At 32.0% G+C, this 26,365-nt stretch overlaps 2 protein-coding genes and 1 pseudogene across 2 annotated transcripts; 2 read left to right on the forward strand and 1 right to left on the reverse strand.

The window, feature by feature from the left end:
* The first annotated feature begins 14,473 nt into the window (after positions 1-14,473).
* Positions 14,474-14,944, forward strand: LOC125587182 (secreted RxLR effector protein 161-like). Its single transcript, XM_048757364.1, has one exon. It carries the CDS (start codon positions 14,474-14,476, stop codon positions 14,942-14,944), a length of 471 nt encoding a protein of 156 aa, XP_048613321.1.
* Positions 14,945-20,169: 5,225 nt separating this feature from the next.
* On the forward strand, positions 20,170-21,614 carry LOC125586993 (ubiquitin-conjugating enzyme E2 20-like). Its single transcript, XM_048757046.1, has 6 exons — positions 20,170-20,507; positions 20,658-20,685; positions 20,756-20,983; positions 21,093-21,156; positions 21,234-21,293; positions 21,377-21,614. The coding sequence occupies exons 1-6, from the start codon at positions 20,410-20,412 to the stop codon at positions 21,421-21,423; spliced, it is 525 nt and encodes a 174-aa protein (XP_048613003.1). The 5' UTR covers positions 20,170-20,409; the 3' UTR covers positions 21,424-21,614.
* LOC125586992 lies at positions 21,595-23,968 on the reverse strand (annotated as a pseudogene).
* Between the last annotated feature and the right edge of the window lie 2,397 nt (positions 23,969-26,365).

Below are 26,365 nucleotides of genomic sequence, written 5' to 3' on the forward strand. Positions count from 1 at the left end.
TCACTGATACTATCAAAACTCAAAGATTTATTTTATTCACCGTCTAAGCAAGTTAACATATAGTTATTCATTTCATCCACCGTTTCATTCTTTGGAGTAAATATTGCTCTTTGGATGAGATATTCTTGTCTTTAAAATGAATTTGGAAATCTTGATATGTAGACTTTGTAATGCATACAACAGGATCTGCATTGGTTTGCAAGAGCAGTTTGTTGTCTATCTCAATTATGCTGATTTATTCATTCGAGGTTTTGTATTTTGCTGGTGTAGGTGTTATGCCGTCACTGATACCTAATAACCATTTAGAAAACTCTTTGCGAGCTTAATGCAACCTCATATTTTTCTCAAGAGTGAATATAGAGCAGTAATCCAAAATATATATGAACGGTTGATTGTTGCCATAATAGTTTGTTACATCCTGCCTTGTGGTATGTCTGGCAGAATGTGTCTAAAATCACCACCATGAAGTATTGGTTTTCCTCCAAAGAGTTTTGTTGCTGCATCTGGATCTGCCACAAAGAGTACATCTCACAGAGTCTTATCAAGAGCTTCAAATGCAAAAATCATGGTACAACGACTAATATTGCACATACTTTCTTGATGAAGTTCTATCGGAATCTTGAAACACGAATGTGATGTTCTATCATTAAGTAAAAGTATAGCTGTAATTCCAGATGATGCCAATGGTAGCACAATTTTTCCTTCTGATCTTAACCTTTAAATGATTGTCTTATACATATATATTTTTCCTGTTTCTCCTCGTCCATTCAGGAAATTTTTTTTCCTTTCATATAGTAATTGAGTTACTAACAGCTTCATACACTTTCTTATGCCTTTGGCATGTCTTCAAAATCAGTCAGTGATTTATCATTCTATGTTAGAATCCTCTCTATTTCTAAAAGTGTGTAACTTTGTAGCTCTTCATCACTGAATTTTTGGTCCGTGAAGTTGAAAATATATCTCTTTATTGGATATGTCTTCAAGTAAGTGATGCCAGCAATTCTCCCATAGAATAAAAGGACTACATAATTCACATTAAAGTAACAATATTACAAAAAGGTGGCAAAACTGGAAATTATTTTCAAATTGTGATGCTTCATCCATAGCGTCTTTCCATTCTGAATCACCATTGAACAATCTTCTTGCATACCATGCTTTTTTTGTTATATTTTCAAATAATTTTTAAAATCTCTTTTCCGAAATTCGTTTTTATTATCTTAGTATATATATTTTTAATCATAGATATTTTAATTTTAACACATCTTACAATATTGAAATTCTATTTTGTTTAGGATTTAAAAATTGAAAATTAAAATAAAATAATATTTATAGTTTCTATTTTTAACTAAATTTATTTATTATCTTAGTATATATATTTTTAATTATGGGATAGTTTAACACATGTCACAATCTTAAATATATAATTTTCATGTGTTACAGTCATGTTTTACCAACTTTGAAAAACTAAGTTTTATATAATCTTTTACAATTATCTTTAGGATTTTAGAAAATAAAATTAGAATTAATTAAATTATTTTACAAACATTTTTTGTGTTTAGGATTCTTAAAAAGGAAAATTTCTAAAAAAAATACTATTAAATAATTCTTAAATTTACTATTTTTACTAATTAAATAATTTAAAAATAGTTTTTAATTCGTTTTTTTTATCTTAGTATATATATTTTAATCATGATATATTACCAAAAAAAATCACAATATAAAAAAGAAAATTATTATCAACTAATATTTTGCTATTATATTTATTTTTGGATTTTAAAGATGGTAAATTAATATTAAATAATGTTTATAATTACTTTTAAAATAAAATTCGTTTTTGTTATTATCTTAGTATATATAAATTAATTATGAGATACATTAACTTACGTCACAATCTTAAATATATAATTGTCATGTGTCAAAATGATGTTAATTATCAACTTTGAAGAACCAAACTTTATATAATAGCAAGATATGAGCTCGTTGCGTTGTAATAGGTTTTGTTTGATGTTTTAATAAATAAAAACCATAAAATAATAAATCATTTTATTATAGTTTTGCATATAATGTTTGATATTTATTTTATAATTGAAACCCGTTTTACACATAAATTCAAATTAATATTGTATTTTATAATCATAGTGCCTAGATGAATTGTTATAGACTTTGTACTTAGGATTAGAGAAAATACTATGCCTAAACGTTTAAAATGAACAGAACCCGAAGTAAGAAATTGAATGAAAAATAAAAGAAATGAAAGTCAAATACATCAATCGAGTCAATGACAACATTACATGTGTTCTTATGTATTAATTTAATGTTTTATTATATAAGTCTTTAAATTTTTATTTTGTTAGGATTTTTTAAAAGGAAAGCATTCTATTTTATGAATCTCCTTTTTAATTACAATAAAAATAAAAAAAATTATAAAATACTCTTTTACGATTTTGTTTAAGATTTTAGAAAAGGAGAATTGCTATCATATAACCTACTATAATTATTGTCTCTCTAGAATTTCAGAAAAAATAAATTGCTATCAAATAATTATTTTATTTATTAATAGAAAAACAAAAATTACTATTTTTACAAGTCGTATCATTGTTTATCATCAAATACTCTCTTAAAAATATTATCAAATAAATTTTTACAATTCTCTTTTTGTTAGGACTTAAAACTATGATACAAATTTTTTTTGTTTGAGATTTTTTTTATAAAAAAGGAAAAAAACTATCAAATATTCTTTTACAGTTTTTTAGGATTTTATAAAAGGAAATTAATATTACATAATATTTTACAATTATATTGTGTCCATAATTTAGAAAATAAAATTTCTATGAAATAATGTTTTCCAGTTGACATTAACTATTTTTTAAAAAGTTGCCATTTTAAAAATACGTTTTTTTCAATACCACTAATATTTTTACAAATGTTCTTGTTAGTTAAATAATTTTTACTATCATGTTTATCATTAATTATTTTAATTAAAAATTACTATTAAATAAAATTTCTCTCATGTCAGGATTTGTTTAAAAAAAAAATCATAATTGGCTAAGATTATAAAAGAATTTTTTTAAATAAATCTCCTTTATTTAGGATTTTAGGAAAATGATAAGTTATTTTCACATAAATGCTGTTTTTATTGACACATTCATAATCTAATTTTTTAACTAACACATGACACAGTCACAACAGGTGAAATATTTGAAGTTAATTTTGATTTATATTTTTTTAACATAAAATTATTAAAAATTAAATTTATTTAATTATAAGAAAAGTAAATTTTTTACATTTTTATTTTATTTAGACTTTTAAGAAGAAAATTAATTATTTTATCATTAGTTTTTCTTTTAGATTTGTATGCAAATATTTTATTTTTAACAGAAAAAATTCTGTTTATTATTTATATTTTTTTGTCTTATACATACAAACACATATTCATCATATTCATACATTCTCATGTACGAGAACAACATCAAGATGAAAAATTATGTTAGCATTATAAGACGTAATAAGGATAATACAAAGTTGAGTCGTGTCAAGAAATTAAAAGAAAATACCCAGGCAATACTTTTCATGTAAATACTATTGTGTTTTGTAAAAATAATATGTGGAATCTTAAACCTAAATATAAATATTAAATATTGTAGTTATTTTTGGTCATAATTTTTTTAACATAGAATTATCTATTAAAAATGAAAGTTAGTTACTTATAAGAAACAAATAAGAGTACTTTTACGATTTTCATTTAATAAGGTTTTTTTAAAAGTAATATTATTTATTTAAAAGTTAGTTTTTCTTCATATTTTTTATTAAATAATTTATTGTACTTATAGGATTTTACAATTCGTTTTTGTTTAACATTTTTCTTAAAATTTAAAATTTATCTTTTATAATTCTCTATGTTTAGTATTTTTTAAAACAAACATTATAATAAATAATAATAATAAGACTATCAAATAATATTTATAATTAATTTTTAAGAAAAATTGTTTTTATTATTTTAATATATAGAGTTTTGATTATGAGATAGTTTAACACATATCATATTTTCAAATATGTAACTAACATTGTCACAATCATATTAATTAGTAACTTTTAAGAACCAAGCTTTTTCTAAAAAAAATAAAAAATAATACTATTAAATAATATTTATAATTAATTTTTAGAAAAATTATTTTTATGATTTTTGTATTTATTGATAGTTTTACACATATCACATTTTTAAATATATGACATGAGTCGAAATCATGTTAATTAGCAATTTTAAAGAACCAAGCTAAATATAATCTTTTTCAAAATTCGTTTTTATTATCTTATTATATATATTTTTAATCATTATATTTAAAACACATGTCACAATATTAGAAGGGAAATTATTATTAAATAATCTTTGGCAATTATCTTTTGATTAGGATTTTAAAAAAGGAAAATTGCTATTAAATAATATTTATAATTACTTTATAATAAAAAATTTTTTTGTTAATATCTTAGTATATATATTTCTAATTATGAGATAGAATAACACATGTCACAATCGTAAAATATATAATTGACATGTGTAGTGATCATGTTAATTTGCAACTTTGAAGAACCAAGTTTTATATAATAAGATAATTTTTTTAGGATTTTAAAAATGGAAAATTAATATTAAATAGTTTTTATAATTAATTTTTTAATAAAATTTGTTTTTCTTATTATTTTAGTATATATAATTAATTATGAGATAGCTTAACACATGTAACAATCTAAATATATAATTATGTGTCACCATCTTGCTAATTAGCAACTTTAGATAACTAAGCTTTATATAATAAAATTACCTTTTTAATAAAATTTGTTACTTCTTATTATCTTAGTATATATAATTAAATATGAGATAGTTTAACACATTTTACTATCTAAATATGTAATTGTCATGTGTCACAATCTTGTTAATTACCAACTTTGAAGAACCAAGCTTTATATAATAAGATGTTATACTAAATGATATATATGATATTATATAAATAGTTTAATTAAACAAAGCATTATTATTTATTTTAGTTTTTAGTAGTATACATTTGTTTTTGTCATCTCTTTTTAACTTCTTGTAGCTGATATTTACTATAATGTTATGTTTTTTTTGACAACAACAAATTATTAACTAAGAGACCACCGGGTTGGAAAGCCAAGCCGGAGGTGATGAATCAACATATAACATAGCTGAAAGAGAACTCTTCGTACCACGTGCAAGCTTGTCTGCCATTGTATTTTGTGCCCTTGGAATATGTCGAATCTTGAAATTAGGAAAGAAAGTCTTACTGCCGCAAAACTCATCCATGTGTATAGCAAAAGCTGGTCATTCTTCAGGTGACGACACCTTCTTCACCAGTTGAGAATAATCCGTCGCAAATACTACTTCTGTGAACTGCAGGGTCTTCATGCACTTCATCGCCCAAATCAAAGCTTCACTTTTTGCATGTAAAGGTGACAGGCTTCGTCTTAGGTTCATTGCCCCCATCATAACATCATCTGAGTCCCTTGCATGACAGTACCAACCCTGTCCAGTGATACTATAATGATATGTAAACAAGAAAGTTATAACAATTAACTCAAATTATTAATTCTTAGTATACCATGTTCATTTTTGATTGATCTTCATCAGAATTGTTACATCCTTTATGTAAGTTTTTTATTATATTGTTTGTGTAAATTTTTTATATTTTAAAAAAAAAACAGAAAGAAATTCAAACGAATTATAAAGTCAGTGAATGATTTATTCTTTAATAATGTTTTTCATGAATAATGTTTTAATATTATGTATTTTATATTTTTTTAAAAATAAATCAAGTTATAGTAATATCTTCTTTTTTTGTTCACTAGTTATAGTAAAACTTGGTAAGGGTCATTTGAGGTCATTTCTCTATAATCAATGATAACAGAGTTATAGTAATATATATTATCATTTATGGTAGAGAAATGTGCTCAAATGACCCTAAACAAGTTTTTCTTCTCAATTTAGCACTCAAAGCTCAAAATGACCAAACTAGGTTTCATTTAATAGGATCATTTACCCTTATATCCCTTTCCTTCTCTAATTATATTAAATAAAAAATAATTAAAATTTTAACCCATAATCACGACATCGTCTCTCATCTCCGACATCATCATCTCCGATATGACTCATCTCCACCACCATTATCTCCAGCACTACTCATCTCCACCGCCATTATCTCCGCCATCATCATCTACGCCATCATCATCTACTTTTGTCTCCCTCAGCTCCAATCGCTGCTCCGCTGTCTCAGTAATAAATTTTATTTCGCCGTATTAAAGGTATCTCGTATCAATGTTACTTTTTCAATTCTCAATTTGATGAAACAGTTATAGGATTGATCCATTTTGATGGATTCTTGTGATTTTGGTTTCAATAAGAGTGAGTATGTGCTTTTGAATTACTTTCATTAGACAATGATATAGTAAAGCTCTAGCAATGTTTGCTAAGATTCACTGTGGCTGCAAAAGAAGCTAATTATTCTGATGAACAACAAGCTAAGATACATGAAAAGTGATCATTGTTAAGTTTTCATTTGTATGTTCCTGGTTGTAGATGAATCAACTAGTCTAACCATATTTGCTTGGCCACTTGTTCCATACTTACTAAAGTTTCGAGTTGTCTCCTTGCTTCCACGGAGAATCGGGCTGTTAAGCTTTAGCTTGTGACGATTTGTTTGTATTGTAGCTCAGTTAACAAAACCTTAATCTCTAATACAGTGACATTAGCAAACCTTATTATCTGATTGTTTGAATCTTTTCGTTTGATATGTAATGATGTTATTAGCTTCTCATGATATTCAATTTAATCTGAATGTCTTTTTGCATTTTCTTAGGTATTAGGTTCTTTTTCACTCATCACATATGTACCATGAGGCGAAACACGCTTTTGCTCACAGCCTCTTTGACGTTTTGTTGTATGTAATAGTATCTTATTGTTGTGCTCTTTGATTGAAATAGTTTCAACATGTAAGCAGTGACATATATGATCTTGAGAGTCAAAACTTATTTTATAGTATGCCTGGAACTTCTGAGAGATTCAAAACTACTTCTTAAACTATTCATGATAGCCTTCATAATTATGTATTAAACCTTTCAAAACAATTCAAAATTTGCAGGTTCTTTCTTATTCATCTAGATGTAACAAGCCAGTTTGTGATATAAGTGATTTTTCAGTTCTCTTGAATTTTGTTCAATATTTATATCATGTTCATATAGGGATTTCAAAAACCAACATAGCAGTTGGTCATATTGTGCAAAGAGAACAACAAATACATCATTTCACACCTCTTTTGTGTGGGTTTTTGTATGTTTTTTTCTTTCTTAATTGTTCATGATAACTTTCCTAAATATATATCAATCCTTCCAAAAAAACTCAAATTTTGCATGTTGTTCCTAATAAATATGTCTTTGTAGTTAAATGTTGATACTAAATCACACAAACATGGAGTGGTATGATATGTACCAATGTAGTAAGCCAACTTTGTTTTATAACCATTCGAAGCTTCTAGATGTGGTTTTTGTATGAAATTCTATTTTATCAGACTATTCATGATAGCGTTCCTGATTGTCTACTAAACCTTCCAAAACAATTCAAAATTTGTAGGTTCTTCCTGATTTTTCTAGTGTTAAACAAAACATATGACATGTTATTAGTTTGATATTTCGTTATTGCAATTTGAATAAATTATAAGAAACTTTAAAAACATATTTCAAACTTAAACTTAAATTCATAATTTTGTAAAAGTAAAGAGTAATTTTATAATTTTAAAATTTCAAAATAAAACCATATTTTTGCGTGTTTAGATCACAAAGTTTTGATGTAATACTATGATATCATTTATATTTTTAAATATAAGACTATAATAATTACAAAAAATATATCTTATTGTTGCGGATGAAAATGATATATTTTATTGTTATAACAAAAATTGGTTAGATAGCTAATAAACAAATACAGGTAAGTTCCACACAACTTAATCGATGTATATATTAATAAAAGAAACAACAAACTAACTTCTAAAAATACCCATGATTTACTTTACTATATAATTCACCTAGACTAACACAATGTCAGAATCATCTTGTTCACGATCTAAAAAAGACTAAACTAATACACATTTACATTTGTTGTAATCTTACATACATTATGAAAACTCAAATTTTGAAAAATTCAAGCACTATTTTCATGATAGTAGCTAGCTATTTATATAATGATGATTTCGGCACAAATTTCTCTTTCAACCAATGTTGAGAAATGTGTCAAACATTGCATCTTGAATTAGTGCATGAAAGTATCCGGAAAACCAGATCCGGCAACTTGTGAAGTAGATTGCAAAACGTTTTGCAATAAACAACTAACAAGTCATGAAGAATATATTGTTTCTAAACCTAATGGTGTTGTCGAGACATTTAAGAATTATATGTGCAGAAAGTTTAATAAATGTTTTTAATAATTAGTTTCAAATTTACAGTCTTCCATCATGTTATTGTTTATTACATATTCACTATATATATATATATATATATTGTATATTTGGGTGTTTGATCTGACATAAATTATATGTATGGTGTCATTTTAAATGTTATCATGAAATATATATTTTATTTGTAACAAGTTTTTTCTGGTGTAAATAAACATTTAATAGTCAATTACAATAATTATATTCACAAAAGTGTATTACAACATTTGCAATAACCAGCGCAATAACAACCAAGTAAAATAATTTGTGTTTTGGTTTTAACGAACAACATATTTGTTCAGGGTAATTTGAATCAGAGACACAACAGAATCATTATGGGTCAAAGAAAAAAAATCAGATGTCATAAAAAAACTAAGCCATGTTAAAATTCCAAAAAAAAAAATCTAAATCTTAAGTCAAATAAAAATGACTAAAAGAATATAGAGCAAACTAACAAACCATAAATATAGAGAGAATCACCATCGCATAAAATTCAATCAATTTAATGAAGATCCATTATCACTCATTCTCCAATGATTTGCTATAGTTTATAGTACTATTTATTAGCATATTTTTTTCAAATATTGTTTGAGTAATAGTATAATTTTTTAATGTGAATAACAAAATTTTCTTTGAATAATTATATATTTAAATAGGATAGTATTTTATGTGTTTGTCAGCTTTTGTTATATTTGTAATTCAAGGCTCAAAATCACCAAATTAGGTTTCATTTAATAGGATCATTTACCCTTATATCCCTTTTCTTCTCTAATTATATTAAATAAAAAATAATTGAAATTTTAACCCATAATCACGACATCGTCTCTCATCTCCGACATCATCATCTCCGGCATGACTCATCTCCACCGCCATTATCTCCAGCACTACTCATCTCCGCCGCCATTATCTCCGCCGTCATCATCTACGCCGTCATCATCTACGTTTGTCTCCCTCAGCTCCAATCGCTGCTCCGCTGTCCCAGTAATAAATTTGATTTCGCCGTATTAAAGGTATCTCGTATCAATGTTACTTTTTTCAATTCTCAATTTGATGAAACAGTTATAGGATTGATCCATTTTGATGGATTCTTGTGATTTTGGTTTCAATAAGAGCAAGTTTGTTGTTTTGAATTACTTTCATTAGACAATGATATAGTAAAAGCTCTAGCAATGTTTGCTAAGATTCACTGTGGCTGCAAAAGAAGCAAATTATTCTGATGAACAACAGGCTAAGATACATGAAAATGATCATTGTTAAGTTTTGATTTGTATGTGTAGAGTTTGGGCTTCACAGAAGAGACTTACGGGCCAGAAGCAACATCATATCTCTTGGGCCGAGTCTCTACAGGCCCACTCCAGCTTGCACCACCTGATCACGTACAAAGCATATATATATATATATATATATATATATATATATATATATATATATATATATATCAATGTTAGTACGGGGATTAGGTTAACACAAGTACAAGCAACGACAGCAGATTACGGCGATAGAGATCAATCAGCAAGTCATAGTAGCAAGGGAAAGGAGACTTCAACAGAGAGAAATAGCTTAGGCTTAAGACTATTGTCTCATCTAGATGGTTGTTGTATTCCCTAGCTAACTTGAGTTGATCTCATTGTAACCAAACTATCTAGCTCACTGATTTGGTGTTACTAGAGACTCTTTGATCTAGTGGATTTTGGGAGCAGGAGTTCTCCCACGAGACGTACCGTGCTAGAGTCTGGGAACTCGTTAAATTGATTGTGTCTTTACTTTCAGTTTAGTTCTAGGTCAAAGATAACTTGAAACCTAAGCAAACCTAAGTAATATTCTTAACAAGTGGTATTAGAGCTTCCAGGTTGTTAAGGTTGTTTAGGTGAGAGAGATAAGGAATACCTGATTCACAAGCGACGTCTAACACACGCATAGAGGTGGATCGGTTTGAGGGTACTGGTAACTTTGCGCTATGGAAGGTGAGCATGTTGGCTCACTTTGGAGTGCTCGGATTGAAAGTTATCCTCACTGTGGGAAGCTACTGAAGGATGTCTCCGACGTTAAGGACGATCCTGAGTCAGCGTCAAGAGACACATGAAAGGGACTTTCTGGAATTGTTGAGTCTATACCTGCAATAGACCCTGCAAAGTTTGAAAAATCACAGAAAGCTAAGGATCTGATTGTGCTGAATGTTGGCAACAAGGTCTTAAGAAAAATCAAACATTGTGAGACTGATGCAATAATGTGGAGTACACTTGACAAGTTGTACACAGACACTTCTTTACCCAACCGGATATATCTACAGCTCAGATTCTATACTTTCTAGATGTCTGATTCTAAAACTATTGATGAGAATGTGGATGATTTTCTGAAACTAGTGGCAGATCTAAGCAACCTGCAAGTGGAAGTTTCAGAGGAAGTTCATGCAATCTTACTGCTAAGTTCTCTACCTAACAAATACGACCAATTCAAGGAGACTCTCAAGTATGGGAGAGATACACTGAGCCTCAATGAGGTGACTGGGGTTGCGAGGTTCAAAGAAAGAGAGTTGATCGAAAGTGGTAATTTTACCAAATCAGGTGGAGAAGGCCTAGTGGACGAACGAGGGAGATAAGACCAGCGATATGGAAAGGGCAATGGAAAATAGATCCAAAAGCCGGAATGGAATATCTAATTCACGTCCTAGAAACAACAAAACAACAAAGGATGTTTAATATGTGGTAAAGAGGGCCATTGGAAGCGAGAGTGCCCTGAGAAGAGATCTTTCAAACCGCAAGACTCACCTAATATAGCAGCAGAGTCTACATAGCCTCTAATCCTAACCATCAGCAGCCAAGATACTAAAGATGAGGGGGTAATGGATTCAGGCTGTTTATTTCATATCACACCTGACAAAAGCTTCCTATTTGACTTGGAAAAGTTCAAGGGAGGCAAAGTGTTAATGGCAAATAACACTCACAACAACATTCAAGGAACTGGGAAAATTAAAATTCTTAATCCAGATGGTTCTCTGGTTATCTTAACAGGAGTCAGATACATGCCAAATATGAGCAGAAATTTGATTTCGTATGGAATGTTGCAAACAACAGGTTGTCGATAGGAAGGCAAGGATCTTATGGTTAACTTCTACAAGGACGATAAAAGGGCTCTCTCAGAAAGATATCATCTGGGACTGTATTATCTTCAAGGGACAGTCTTAAGAGGAGAGGCTAATCTATAGAGACCTGAAAGGAATATGACTAATGTTTGGCATTCACGCCTCGGTCATATGAGTCTCAAGAATATGTCTGAACTTGTCAAGAATGGATTTATCACTGACAAGGATGTTAAGGAGTTGGATTTCTGCGAGCATTGTATAATTGGAAAGTCGCATAAGCTAAGTTTTCCTTAAGCTAAGCACATGACTAAAGGGATTATAGAGTATGTTCACTCTGACCTTTGGGGCTCTCCGTCTACACCAGACAGTCTTGCTGGAAATAAGTACTTTGTGACTTTTATTGATGATTTTTCAAAGAAAGTCTGGATTTATTTTTTGAAGACTAAAGATGAGGTATTTTCTAAGTTCAGAGAATGGAAGGCTGAAGTTGAAACTAAGACAGAGAAGAATATCAAATGTTTAAGAACTGATAATGGCTTGGAGTTCTTCAATAAACAGTTTGATGAGTACTGCAAGAAAGCTGGATTAAGAGGCACAAAACCTGCACCTACACTCCGCAGCAGAATGGGTTTTCAGAGAGGATAAACAGAACTATTATGGATAAATTGAGATGTATGTTAGCCGAATCTGGCTTTGACCAAATGCAGCTTCTGCCCAGAAGCTGCATCTACTGCAATGTATTTGATTAACAGGTCACCCAACTCTACTTTGGAGTTTAATCTACCTAAGAAAGTTTGGTAGGCTTCAAACCTGATTTGGGACATCTTAGGACGTTTGTATGCTCCGCATATGTTCATGTGATTGAGGAGAAAACTGGACCCAGAGCCATCAAAGGAGTGTTTGTTGGATATCCTATGGGCTTAAAAGGATATCGAGTATGGATAGAAGACGTAGGGAGGTGCAGAACGAGTAGAAACGTTGTTTTCAACGAAGAAGAGTTGTACAAGCACACTGTTGCTAAAGAAAAAGAGAGCACAGAAGTGACAAAGGAGAAATGAAAATGAGCTAAGAAGTGAGTATCATTCAGCGACGATTTGATCAGGGGACCATCCTCCTCCTCTTATTCTTCTGAATCCAAGGATGTGAAGATGTAAGATATCTGCCCTGAAGTAGTCGCTGACGTAGTTGCTGAAGCAGATGTTGTAGTGAGTGGTGAAGACCATGTGGAGTCAAGATGCTGAGCCAGAGTCGTGTAGACTTGGAGAGCAAGGGAGTATCTTGGAGCTATGGAAAGAGGAATAAACTTGAGGAGTAAGTTTATGACTTAAAGAAAGAGGAATAAGTGCATTCCAAGAAAAGAAAAGTTGCACTTATTGTTATGGAAGATATCCATACATGTTGCCTTGGAGACTAAGGTTTCAGGAACGTAGACAATAATATAAGATAGCTATGGGGTCGTCTGTATAGAGACAGAGGCTGATCTTATAGAGAGAGAGAAGCTCTTGGAAGTGTTTTGGGTCGTGCTGGAGTAGTGGCTGAAGTACTTGACGGAGAAGAGACATAAGCGGGTAGCTTAGGATCTTTCAGTAGCGTGTGTTAGGGTGTTAACACTGACGTGTAAAAGCTGAATTAAGCAGATCTTGTAATAGATTGTTTAAGGAGATTCTAATAAAGCTTTGGTGTGCTTGTGTGATTTGTCTCTTGAGTTATCTTCTGCATTACCTATTGTTGTGTCATCTTGCACTAACAGGATGCACCTGATCAAGGTGGAGAAGAGTCATCGTCGGACACCAGCTCTAGCGAACATGAGCATGATGAGGAAGTAGAGACTGGAGGAAGTGAAACTCTAGACACTTATGTTCTGGCAAGAGATAGAGAAAGGATACGGAATGTGAAACCACCATCTCGGTATGAGGATGGAAACTTTGTAGCTTACGCGCTCAATGTTGTTGGAGATCTGGAAGCAGAGGAACCATGATCGTTTGCTGAAGCCATGAGAAGTCGAGAGAAGAAGCTATGGAAACAAGCTGCTGAAGAGGAGATGGAATCCCACAGAAAGAACATAACATGGGATCTCATTGATTGGCCAGCTAAGGCAAAGCTTGTTTGATGCAGGTGGTTGTTTAAGCTAAAGCTGGGTATCCCAGGTGTTGAGGATAAACGATACAAGGGCATATTAGTTGCTAAAAGGATATTCTCAGAGAGAAGGAGTTGACTATAATGAGATCTTCTCCCCAGTCGTAAAAGATGTCTCAATCAGGCTTATGCTCAGCATTGTCGTGAATCTAGACCTAGAACTAGAACAAATGGATGTGAAAACAGATTTCTTACATGGGAGCTTAGAGGAAAGAATCTTAATGGAACAGCCTGAGGGCTTTATAAAACCAGGAATAGAGAACAAAGTGTGCTTGCTGAGAAAGTCTATGTATGTTTTGAAGCAGTCTCCAAGGAGATGGAACCACCGGTTCAGCAGTTTCATGAAGGATCAGCTATTTGAGTGTTGCAGCAAAGACCTATATATCTACATGAGAGATGTTAAAACCGACAAAGCCATCTATCTACTTCTCTATGTCGACGACATGTTGATTGCTTGAGGAAACAAAAAAAGTGATCAAGGATCTTAAAGAGATGCTGAGTGGAGAATTTGAGATGAAAGACATGGGAAAGGCATCCAGGATACTGGGAATGGACACCACCAGAGATAGACAGAAAGGAACATTGATTCTGTTTCAAAGAAAGTACATTGAAAAAGTGTTAAATACGTTCGGAATGCAGGACGCCAAGGCTGTAGTCACTCCCACCTCGTCTCAGTTCAAGCTTCGGAGTCTAACAGAAAAACAATGGAAAGAAGAGGCAGCACATATGGAAAGGATTCCTTATGCCAGTGTGTAGGAGGCCAATGTATGCAATGGTCGGGTCGAGGCCCGACCTAGGATTAGCAGTAGGCTATGTTTGTCGCTTCATGAGTAAACGAGGAAGAGACCACTGGTCAGCAGTCAAGTGGGTTCTAAGGTACTTACATGGAGCAATGAATTCAGATTTAACATTCAAGAAGCATTCTACACTACAAGTAGAAGGCTATTCAGACTCATATTATGCAACAGACATGGATAGGAGCCGTTCAGTAACAGGCTATGCATTCAAGTTTGCAGGCAATACAGTTTCATGGAAATCATGTTTACAATCAGTTGTTGCTTTATCCACTACAAAAGCCGAATACATGGCTATGAAAGCAGCTAAAGAAGCAATGTGGCTAAAAGAAATATGCGCAGAGTTAGGATTCAAGCAACAAGGTATCAAACTCTACTGTGATTCTCAAAGTGCTCTAGCCCTTGCAATCCAGTCAATCACGAAAAGACAAAGCATATAACTACCAAGTTCAATTTCATTCGAGACCTAGTGGAATCAGGGGATATTGTTCTAAACAAGATTCATACTAATGTTAACCCGGCTGATTTCCTAACGAAGACGGTACCTGGTCAGAAGTTACAGCTTTGCTGTGAGCTTTTGAACGTCCACTGATAAGGTGGAGAAGGCTCCAGGTGATCCTATTGCAATTGTCTCCATCCTCGCATAACACAAGCATTTACGTATGTAAGTATTTGTAAGATGAGTCAAACAGTAATAAGGAGCACCGTGATAAGAGTAGTAGGAGTTACCTGGAGCCCAGATAGGGTCGAGAAGGGTTCTCGACTCAAGTGGAGGAATGTGGAAAGGTCAAGCAATCATGGGCTTTATGAAAAGTAGGACTCAACGATCACATTGAGTCAATCTAAGTTCCACGGAATCAGAAAGCGTCACCAACCATCTATAAAGACGGACAAACCTACAACAAGCTACAAAGCATATGTGTCAGTGACCAACTCGAGTATGGTACAAGACAAAAGGTCTTTGAGAAGCTAAGTTGAAGAAAGTAAAGTGTATTGAAAGCTCACCGAGTTGAGGCGAGTTACTCAGATCAAACTACAGTTTCATCAAGATCGCAAGGAAGGAACTCAGCATAGAGTTGAAATCGATCCCTGAAACGTCAAGAGGGTTAGATTGGAGTAGATCAAAGACATGCATAGGAGGACTAAGATGTATAAGTCCATACCTTGGTTCACAAAAGAGGTGGAGCGTGACGGTGGAGCTCGAGTCAGAGCTCGAGTCATGTCGGAGGAGGCGTAGAATCGCCGGAGAAGACATGCAATGAACAAAGAAGTTAAGGGTCAGTGAAATACTCAAGAAAGTTCTCAACTTTCTTTGCAGATGATCCTAATCTCAAAGCAAACAAATAGATTAGATGTACCTGGAGATAAAGGAGAAACAGAGTGAAGTCGTCACGACTGAGCTGACCGAGATCTCTCACGAGACGGAGCCGAGATCATTTCGATGATGAAGGTACGTGAGGAAGAGAGACGCAGAGAGGTGAGAGAGTCAAGATTGATTTTTTACCACAAAAGACAAAGAGACAAGAGGAGGAGGCTGTCGACACAAGGGTTTGCCGAATGGGCCAGTGTTGGGCTCAAATCAAACTGGTGGAGATTTGTAGAGTTTGGGCTTCACAGAAGAGACTTACGAGCCAGCAGCAACATCATATCTCTTGGGCCGAGTCTCTACAGGCCCATTCCAGCTTGCACCACCTGACCACGTACAAAGCATATATATATATCAATGTTAGTACGGGGATTAGGTTAACACAAGTACAAGCAACGACAGCAGGTTACGGTGACAGAGATCAATCAGCAAGTCATAGTAGCAAGGGAAAGGAGACTTCAACAAAGAGAAATAGCTTAGGCTTAAGACTATTGTCACATCTAAAGGTTGTTATATTCCCTAGCTAACTTGAGTTTATCTCATTGTAACCAAACTATATAGCACACTGATTTGATGTTATTAGAGATTCTTTGATCAAGTAGAATTTGCGAGCATGAGTTCTCCTATGAGACTTATCGTGCTAGAGGCCGGAAACTCGTTAAATTGATTGTGTCTTTACTTTCAGTTTAGTTCTAGGTAAAAGATAACTTGAAACCTAAGCAAACCTAAGTAATAATCTCAACAGTATGTTCCTGGTTGTAGATGAATCAACTGGTCTAACCATATTTGCTTGGCCACTTGTTCCATAATTACTAAAGTCTCGAGTTGTCTCCTTCCTTCCATGGAGAATCGGTGTGTTAAGCTTTAGCTTGTGACGATTTGTTTGTATTGTAGCTCAGTTAACAAAACTTTAATCTCTAATAACAGTGACATTAGCAAACCTTATTATCTGATTGTTTGAAGCTTTTCGTTTGATATGTAAAGATGTTATTAGCATCTGCTGAAATCAAATTTAATCTGAATGTCTTTTTACATTTTTTTAGGTATTAGGTTATTTTTCACTCATCACATATGTACCATGAGGCGAAACACGCTTTTGCTCACAGCCTCTTCGACATTTTGATGTATGAAATAGTATCTTATTGTTGTGCTCTTTGATTAAAGTAGTTTCAACATGTAAGCAATGACATATATGATCGTGAGAGTGAAAACTTATTTTATAGTATGACTGGAACTTCTGAGAGACTCAAAACTACTTCTTAGACTATTCATGATAGCCTTCATAATTATGTATTAAACCTTTCAAAACAATTCAAAAGTGGCAGGTTCTTTCTTATTCATCTAGATGTAACAAGCCAGTTTGTGATATAAGTGATTTTTCAGTTCTCTTGAATTTTATTCAAAATTTATATCATGTTCATATAGGGATTGCAAAAACCAACATAGCAGTTGGTCATATTGTGCAAAGAGAACAACAAATACATCATTTCACACCTCTTTTGTGTGGGTTTTTGTATGTTTTTTTCTTTCTTAAATTGTTCATGATAACTTTCCTAAATATATATCAATCTTTCCACCTAAATATATATCAATCTTTCCAAAAAAACTCGAATTTTGCATGTTGTTCCTAATAAATCTGTTTTTGTAGTTAAATGTTGATACTAAATCATACAAACATGGAGTGGTATGATATGTACCAATGTAGTAAGCCAATTTTGTTTTATACACATTCGAAGCTTCTAGATGTGGTTTTTGTATGAAATTCTATTTTATCAGACTAGTCATGATAGCGTTCCTGATTATCTACTAAACCTTCCAAAACAATTCAAAATTTGTAGGTTCTTCCTGATTTTTCTAGTGTTAAACAAAATATATGACATGTTATTAGTTTGATATTCCGTTATTGCTATTTGAATAAATTATAAGAAATTTTAAAAACATATTTCAAATTCATAATTTTGTAAAAGTAAAGAATAATTTTATAATTTCAAAATTTCAAAACAAAACAATAATTTTGCGTGTTTAGATCAAAAAAATTTGATGTAATACTATATCATTTATATTTTTAAATATAAGACTATAATAATTACCAAAAATATATCTTATTGCTGCGGATAAAAAGGATATATTTTATTGTTCTAACAAAAATTGGTTAGATAGCTAACAAAACAAATAAAGGTAAGTTCCACACAACTTAATCGATGTATATATATTAATAAAAGAAACAACAAACTAACTAAAACAAACTTCATAAAATACCCATGATTTACTTTACTATATAATTCACCTAGACTAACACAATATCAGAATCATCTTGTTCACGATCTAAAAAAGACTAAACTAATACACATATACATTTGTTGTAATCGTATATACATTATGAAAACTCAAATTTTGAAAAATTCAAGCACTATTTTCATGATAGTAGCTATTTATATAATGATGATTTCGGCACAAATTTCTCTTTCAACCAATGTTGAGAAATGTGTCAAACATTGCATCTTGAATCAGTGCATGAAAGTATCCGGAAAACCAGATCTGGCAACTTGTGAAGTAGATTGCAAATCGTTTTGCAATAAACAACTAACAAGTCATGAAGAATATATTGTTTCTAAACCTAATGGTGTTGTCGAGACATTTAGGAATTACATGTGCAGAAAGTTTAATAAATATTTTTAATAATTAGTTTCAAATTTACAGTCTTCCATCATCTTATTGTTTATTACATATTCACTATATATATATTGTATATTTGGGTGTTTGATCTGACATAAATTATATGTATGTTGTCATTTTAAATGTTATCATGAAATATATATTTTATTTGTAACAAGTTTTTTTGGTGTAAATAAACATTTAATAGTCAATTACAATAATTATATTCACAAAATTATATTACAACATTTGCAATAACCAGCGCAATAACAACCAAGTAAAATAATTCGTGTTTTGGTTTTAACGAACAACATATTTGTTCAGGGTAATTTGAATCAGAGACACAACATAATCATTATGGGTCAAAGAAAAAAATCAGATGTCATAAAAAAAACTAAGCCATGTTAAAATTCCAAAAACAAAATCTAAATCTTAAGTCAAATAAAAATGACTAAAACAATATAGAGCTAACTAACAAACCATAAATAGAGAATCACAGTCGCATAAAATTCAATCAATTTAATGAAAATTCATTATCACTCATTCTCCAATGATTTGCTATAGTTTATAGTACTATTTATTAGCATAGTTTTTTCAAATATTTTTTGAGTAATAGTATAATTTTTTAATGTGAACAACAAAATTTTCTTTGAATATTTATATATTTAAATATGATAGTATTTTATGCGTTTGTGAGCTTTTATTATATTTGTAATTCAAGGACTTGACATTTTAATGGAATATCTAATATTACTATATTAGGATAAGTGACACACGAGTTAAGGCGGTCACACTTTTTGTCTACCCTGTGAATTTGTGCTGATTCTTGTGGTTTGTTAACCCTTCTGCATTGTAGATCATTCTAATTTCAATATTGTGAACTTTATTCTTGTGTTGGGTAGGTCCAAATAATAAAAGTATAGTTTTATTGAGAATATGTCAATATGATCATTGGTAATACTAATATGATCATTGGTATATATAACCATATTTGATATCAGCAACAGATCTTTCCTGGAAAATACTCTAGGATAACATTAAAAAAATTTATGTCACAAATATAAACTCTAAAGATCAAAATGACCAAAATATTTTGTTAAAAAGGTAAATATACACTTATAAATATACACTTATACTCATAGGGTTAACTAATCCAAACCTTAGGGTTTAGAGTTAAGGGGTAGAGATTTGAGATTGAAATTTAAAATTCTATAAAATAAAAAAATAAATATTAAAAATTTTGAAAATAAAAATTTTAAAAATAGTTTCAAAAAGTATTTTTGAAATACAAAAAGAAAATTGAAAAAAAATAAAAAAAAATTGATTTTTTTTTAAAATTATATAAAATTCAAATTTGAAAACATATAATCTAAAACTATATTAAAAAAAATTTAAATTTTTTAATTTTTTTTATTTTTGTATATCTAGAGTATTATGATCATTTTACCTATTAAATGAAATATTTTGGTCATTTAATTCTTTGTAGTCTAATTTTTTGATCAAAATATATTAATACAATGTATCTAAAGATTTTATGTCTTTTTTTTTTGGTCAAAAAAGATTTTATGTCTAACAAAAAATTAACTATTTTCTGGGAAAGAAGAAAATTATAAAGAAAAAGAAGGACAAAGTAGCCGTTGGATAAGCGGATTTCGAATGATTCCAAGGGCTGCCTCCAACGTTCAAAAGATTAAATTCTCTTGAAAAATTAAAGTTTCCCTTTTCTTTTCATTCAAATCGACGTCGTTTCATCTTAGTCGGACGCCGTTTTATAACCTCAGAGACTCTCCCATCGATCATCCTCTCTCTCATCAGAAGAAGAAGTATCTTTGTTTTCGCTCTCTTCTTCTACTTTCGATCTTTGACGATTAGAAAAGGAAAGTGATGGCTGCCGTTAATGGGTACCAAGGAAACACTCCGGCGGCGTCAAAGCAATCTGCTCCTCCGACTAAGACTGTTGATAGCCAATCTGTTCTCAAAAGGTATCTTCTTTAGCTGTTGTAATGTACACAAACTGTTTGTTGTAATGTTTCTTAGAGAATCTATACACTTTGAATCACATCTTAGTATCTATATTGCTCAAAGCTTTGGTTTTTAATACCTAATCTTGATTCTCTTTTACCTAAACGCAGGCTGCAATCTGAACTAATGGGCTTGATGGTAAGTTATCATCTTTTCACTTTCACTTGTTCTTGAATATGGCCTTTTGACTTGGGTTGTTTTTTTTCAGATGGGTGGTGACCCGGGAATATCGGCTTTCCCAGAGGAAGACAACATATTCTGTTGGAAAGGGACAATAACAGGAAGCAAAGATACTGTGTTTGAAGGAACTGAGTACAGACTCTCACTCTCTTTCTCCAATGACTATCCTTTCAAGCCTCCTAAGATCAAGTTCCACACTGGTTGCTTCCACCCCAATGTTGATCTCTACGGCAATATCTGTTTGGACATTCTTCAGGTGAGATGTACCTTCCACCTTTGTCTGTCTATGTGTGCTTCACAAAATCAGACAGAGAAGAAGTAAACCAAACTTAATCCGTTCTTTTTCACATCTTATTTTTGAGCAGGATAAATGGTCGTCTGCATACGATGTCAGGACAATACTACTATCGATTCAGAGCCTTTTGGGAGGTAATTTATTGTGCCATAGAATTTGATTTCCTCTAAACCGTCAATCCAATATCTGAGTACGTCTTTGCCTTGTTCAGAACCGAACATCAGCTCACCATTGAACACTCAAGCAGCGCAGCTCTGGAGCAACCAAGAAGGTAAAAAATTGCAGATTATGATTTCACATTTATCTTCTTCTGCCATTATAAGTTTCTTATGTCTCTTTTGTATTCTTGTGCAGAGTATAGGAAGATGGTTGAGAAGCTCTACAAGCCTCCCAGTGCATGATAGCTTCAGGATGTGTCATTCCTTTGCTCTACAATTTGTTTCTGATCATCAACAGTTTTATCTGTAGCAGTTTGTGTCATTCATTTGCTCTATAATTTGTTTCTGATCTTCAACAGTTTTACCTGAGCCAAATATTGATATTGATGTGAGCTTTTCAAAAATTAATCAGAATGATACACACATTCTTCTTATTCATTTCAAACTAAAAACAACCGAAGTTCAAAGTACAAAACAATCATCATTTTTTATTGTTGAATGAAGGAACAAATAATGCGAGTGAGTGAAGCTTCTTTTAAGCTTGAAAGAATCACTAAATTAAGAAAGGCCAACAACTTTTCCAGTGACAGTGTCAATGTCAATTTCATAGAAGCAAGGTCTTGTCGGAAGTCCAGGCATGGTACTCATTGTACCAACCAAGGGATATATGAACCCAGCTCCAATACTCCCTCTTACATCTCTTACCGGCAACACAAAACCCGAAGGTGCTCCTTTCTTTGATGCATCATGTGAGAACGAGTACTGTGTTTTCGACATGCATATAGGAAGGTTGGAGAAACCTTGCTGAGTGTACATCTCAATCTGTTTCTCAGCCTGGTCTGAGTATTCAACACCACTGGCTCCGTAGGACTTGGCAATGGCCTCAATCTTCTCTTTGATACTAATGTCAAGTGGGTAGAGAAACTTAAGTGGTTGTGTAATGTTTTGACAAGCTCTTTCAACCGCAATGCCAAGATCCACCTACAACACACCATGTACAAGATAAATCCATCTTTCAAGAAAGATAAGAAGGTGCTAAAAGTTAAAAAGAGAGAAGATGTCTGTCCTTACCGCTCCTTTGCCACCATGAGCATGGTGGGAACAAATGACAGCATCAAAAGCTCCAGCATCCATCGAAAACTTCCTTACTGCATTTAGTTCTGCTTCGGTATCCGTTGAGAACACATTCACAGCCACAACCACATTCACACCATACGCCTTTATGTTTGATATATGCTTCGCTAGATTCACACAACCAGCCTCCACCAAGGAAACATTCTCGCTTACATAGGCGTGATCAAGAGGCCTCCCGGCGACAACACCAGGCCCACCACCATGCATCTTCAAGGCCCTAACAGTCGCCACGACAACCGCACACTGAGGCCTTAGCCCGCTGTAACGGCACTTGATATTCATAAACTTCTCCGTACCAATGTCAGAACCAAAACCAGCTTCCGTCACCACGAACCCGCCAGGTCCCACCAGCTTCAAAGCGATTTTATCCGCAACGATAGACGAGTTCCCATGAGCTATGTTAGCAAAAGGACCAGCGTGAACTAGGACAGGCGTTCCTTCAAGTGTCTGCATGAGCGTAGGGTGAATAGCGTCTTTCATCAGAACAGTCAAGGCTCCTCCAACGCCGAGATCATCTGCCGTGATGGGCTCCCCGGCCCTGCTGTTACCAATCACCATCGTACCAAGCCTCTCTCTCATATCATCAAGAGAAGTTGTCAAAGCCAAAACAGCCATGATCTCACTAGCAACAGAGATATCAAACCCTGTTTCCCTAATCATCCCTTTCTCCTCAGACCCCTGACCAACAGTCATCTTCCTCAAGAACCGGTCATTAACATCCATCACCCTCCTCCAAGTAATAGACTCAGGATCAATATCAAGCCTAGCGAACCTCTTAACCTCCTCAGGAGTAAGCTCATCAGGACTAGTCTAGGAGATGCCAAGCTTCCTCAAACGCCTAAACATAACGTCAGTAAAACTACGCTTCCCTTCTTTATTAACAGGACACAGCCTGTTGAAGAGAGCCTTGTCTGACTGAGAAGCCTCGTGGAACATCCGAGCGTCGATAGCAGCAGCTAAGAGGTTGTTGGAGGCAGTGATGGCGTGGATGTCTCCAGTGAGATGGAGGTTAAACTCATCCATGGGAATCACCTGACTATACCCACCACCAGCTGCGCCTCCTTTGATCCCAAAGGTCGGTCCTTGAGACGGTTGGCGAAGACAAGTAACAACCTTCTTGTTCAGGTAAGCTCCCAAGGCTTGGCAGAGACCTACGGTTGTAGTGGACTTGCCTTCTCCAAGAGGAGTTGGAGTGATCCCTCCGACAACAACGTAGTAGCCGTCTTCTCGGTCTTGAAGCTCATCAAATGCAGACAGCAAAACCTAACAGAACATAAAAGCTTGATTATGTCGGAAAAAAAACTGAGTCTAAGATTCGTTCCACAGGGAAAGGAAAGACCTTTGCTTTGTATTTGCCGTACAGATCGTAGTGGAGAGGGCTGAGATTGAGATCTTTGGCAATCTCGGAGATGTGTAGAGGCTCGACGGAGTTGGCAATGTCGATGTCGGAGGGGACAGGTGTCATAACCTGAAGCTTTCTTGATGAGGAGGTCATGGTTGGTATCACTGCTTCTGTAGAGTGAGGAAGAGAGACAAAAGTCTTCACTGTTGGTGATATGTATGGCCTTGCGATAGGTGGAGGATGAGGAAATGGGAGATGACGATTGGCGACGACCATGATGGGTTTTTTTTTGTCTTCGTCCTTTTAATTATTCATTCATAACACATATAATAATCGATGCCGTGATGATGACCCGCAAATAGTGCTAGTTTAAAGATACTACCTCTTTTCTCCTTGCTACGCGCAGATAATGTATATCATTTTTATTTCTATGTGAATTTTTGTATATTAACTTATATTATAACTAAGTTTCAAATTTGATTTTTTTTTAATATATTTTTAGTTTGAAGTAAGTATCTCTATTATATGAAGAATCAAGTTCGAGATTTTAGAGTTATGTTAAAAATATAATTATGTATAGAACATAAATTATATTAGTTTAAAAGATTGGAATCTCATCTCGAATAAATTAACGAAAAGAAAAAAATACTCCAATAACCTACTTAAAATATAAAACCCCATTTTTTAAAAAAACGTACATAATAATATTTTTTTACGTGTAATAGTTGAAAACTGACAATTGAATATCGATGTAGAATATTATTTTAATATATCTAATTGTAATAAACAAATTTTGAATTTTGTAATATTACTTGAATTAGAAGTCTTTAAAATCTAAATTTTATTTTATTAACATAATATAGTTTTATTCATATATGAGACATTACCTTATTTTAAAAAGTTTACCAAAAATATAAATTAACATTAAATGAAATGCAATTTCATCAATTTCAATAGACATGTCATATTTGCTTTGTGAAATTGATTGTAGAATTGACATGTGGCAAAATCACTTCGCAAATATAGTCTAGGGGATTGATGTTATTTGCTTAAAACTTTTTGTCACATTTTTTGACGTTATATCCTTCTAATAATTCGTTGGCGGCATGTTTTAAATGTGTATATTTCTAAGTTTTAAAATGGTTATAACATGTACTTCCATTCGTTTTCCTGTATCTGCTAATGTACTTTGTATATTTTTAAAGATGTCAATAATCTATAGGTTTTGATTTACAATGTTGTATCTATTTACTCATTGAAAAAGAAGCTGAATAAATTGTGGATATTTTATTAGATACAATAGCTTTACATATGTAATTTATGCCATTCAATTATTTTGGGGGGTAATTCTAGCAAATTTATTAGGTTATATTTTGTTGTTTATGTTCAATATTTTTCAAAAATATTAGTTATCATTCAATAATTATTAATTGTGATTTTTATGAATGTTTATATTTTATTTTTCGAGTTGGGCTGTGAGAGGAAACAATTAAAGATACATTACTATAAAATAGCAATATATATGGGCAAGCAGTATCCAGTCTTTTAAAATGCACAAGGTTTTTTTTCCGTACATGTGATCTTATGAGGATGCATACGTACCATTTTTCACTATCTTGTTAAAATAAAGATTTTTAACGTTAAAACCCCTCAACTAAGTTTGTTTTGGGTAGAAACCCCCAAACTAAGTATTTAACGGAAAAAAACCCCAAACTAACTTTATTTAATGAATTAAATCCTAACAGGTCATAATTACCGTTACTACCGGTAAATCTTTAGTTTAGGAGTTTCTACATTAAGTAAACATAGTTGAGGGGTTTTACCATTAAAAATTGAAAAAAAATCGAAAATTTTATAATATTATCTAAAAAATTAGTAACTGAAATTTTCAAAATTAACACTTTTAATTTTTTTTTTTGTAAATATATAAGTTTGATATGTTTTGAACATCAACATCATATATGTATAAATTTAAAATTTAAAAACCCAGAAAATATAATAAAAAATTATCTAAAGATTTACATGTAATAAAATTACTAAAATGTTAAAAATGTAAAAGACAAAAAAATATAATAAAAATTATATCTTATATAGTAAAAATGTAATAAAGATTTACATGTAGTAAAATTACTAAAAGGTTAAAAATGTAAAAAAAAAAAGAAATTATAATAGAAATTATATCTTTTCTAATAAAACTGTAATAATAAATCTTTAGATAATTTTTATTATATCTTCTGAGTTTTTACATTTTTAATTATACATATATAATGTTGATGTTAAAAACACATCAAACTCATATATTTACAAAAAAAAATTAAAAGTGCTAATTTTGAAAATTTAAGTTACTAATTTTTAGATAATATTATAAAATTTTGAATTTTTTATTTTTTTTTATTTTTAATGGTAAAACCCTTCAACTATGTTTACTTAATGTAGAAACCTTCAAACTAAAGATTTACCGGTAGTAATGGTAATTATGACCTGATAGAGTTTAATTCATTAAATAAAGTTAGTTTGAGGATTTTTTTCGTTAAATACTTAGTTTGGGGGGTTTTTACTCAAAACAAACTTAGTTGAGGGGTTTTCACGTTAAAAATCCTTAAAATAAAGCTCGCTTGAAAATATAGTAATGGTCAAGTTTTGTGTTTGTTAGTGAACATGTTCGAGTTATATGAATTAAGAATATGTTGAATTATGAAAACCCGTTAA

The sequence above is a fragment of the Brassica napus genome, chromosome C5 (assembly GCF_020379485.1).
Source record: "Brassica napus cultivar Da-Ae chromosome C5, Da-Ae, whole genome shotgun sequence".
In the NCBI taxonomy this organism is placed as follows: Eukaryota; Viridiplantae; Streptophyta; class Magnoliopsida; order Brassicales; family Brassicaceae; genus Brassica; species Brassica napus.

Bases quoted from the DNA above. Each gene is read 5' to 3' on its own strand.
- LOC125587182 (XM_048757364.1), top strand. From the start codon at position 14,474: ATGTATGCAATGGTCGGGTCGAGGCCCGACCTAGGATTAGCAGTAGGC.
- LOC125586993 (XM_048757046.1), top strand. From the start codon at position 20,410: ATGGCTGCCGTTAATGGGTACCAAGGAAACACTCCGGCGGCGTCAAAG. The intron at 20,508-20,657 runs GTATCTTCTTTA...ACCTAAACGCAG, and splicing joins AGCCAATCTGTTCTCAAAAG to GCTGCAATCTGAACTAATGG. The intron at 20,686-20,755 runs GTAAGTTATCAT...GTTTTTTTTCAG, and splicing joins CTGAACTAATGGGCTTGATG to ATGGGTGGTGACCCGGGAAT.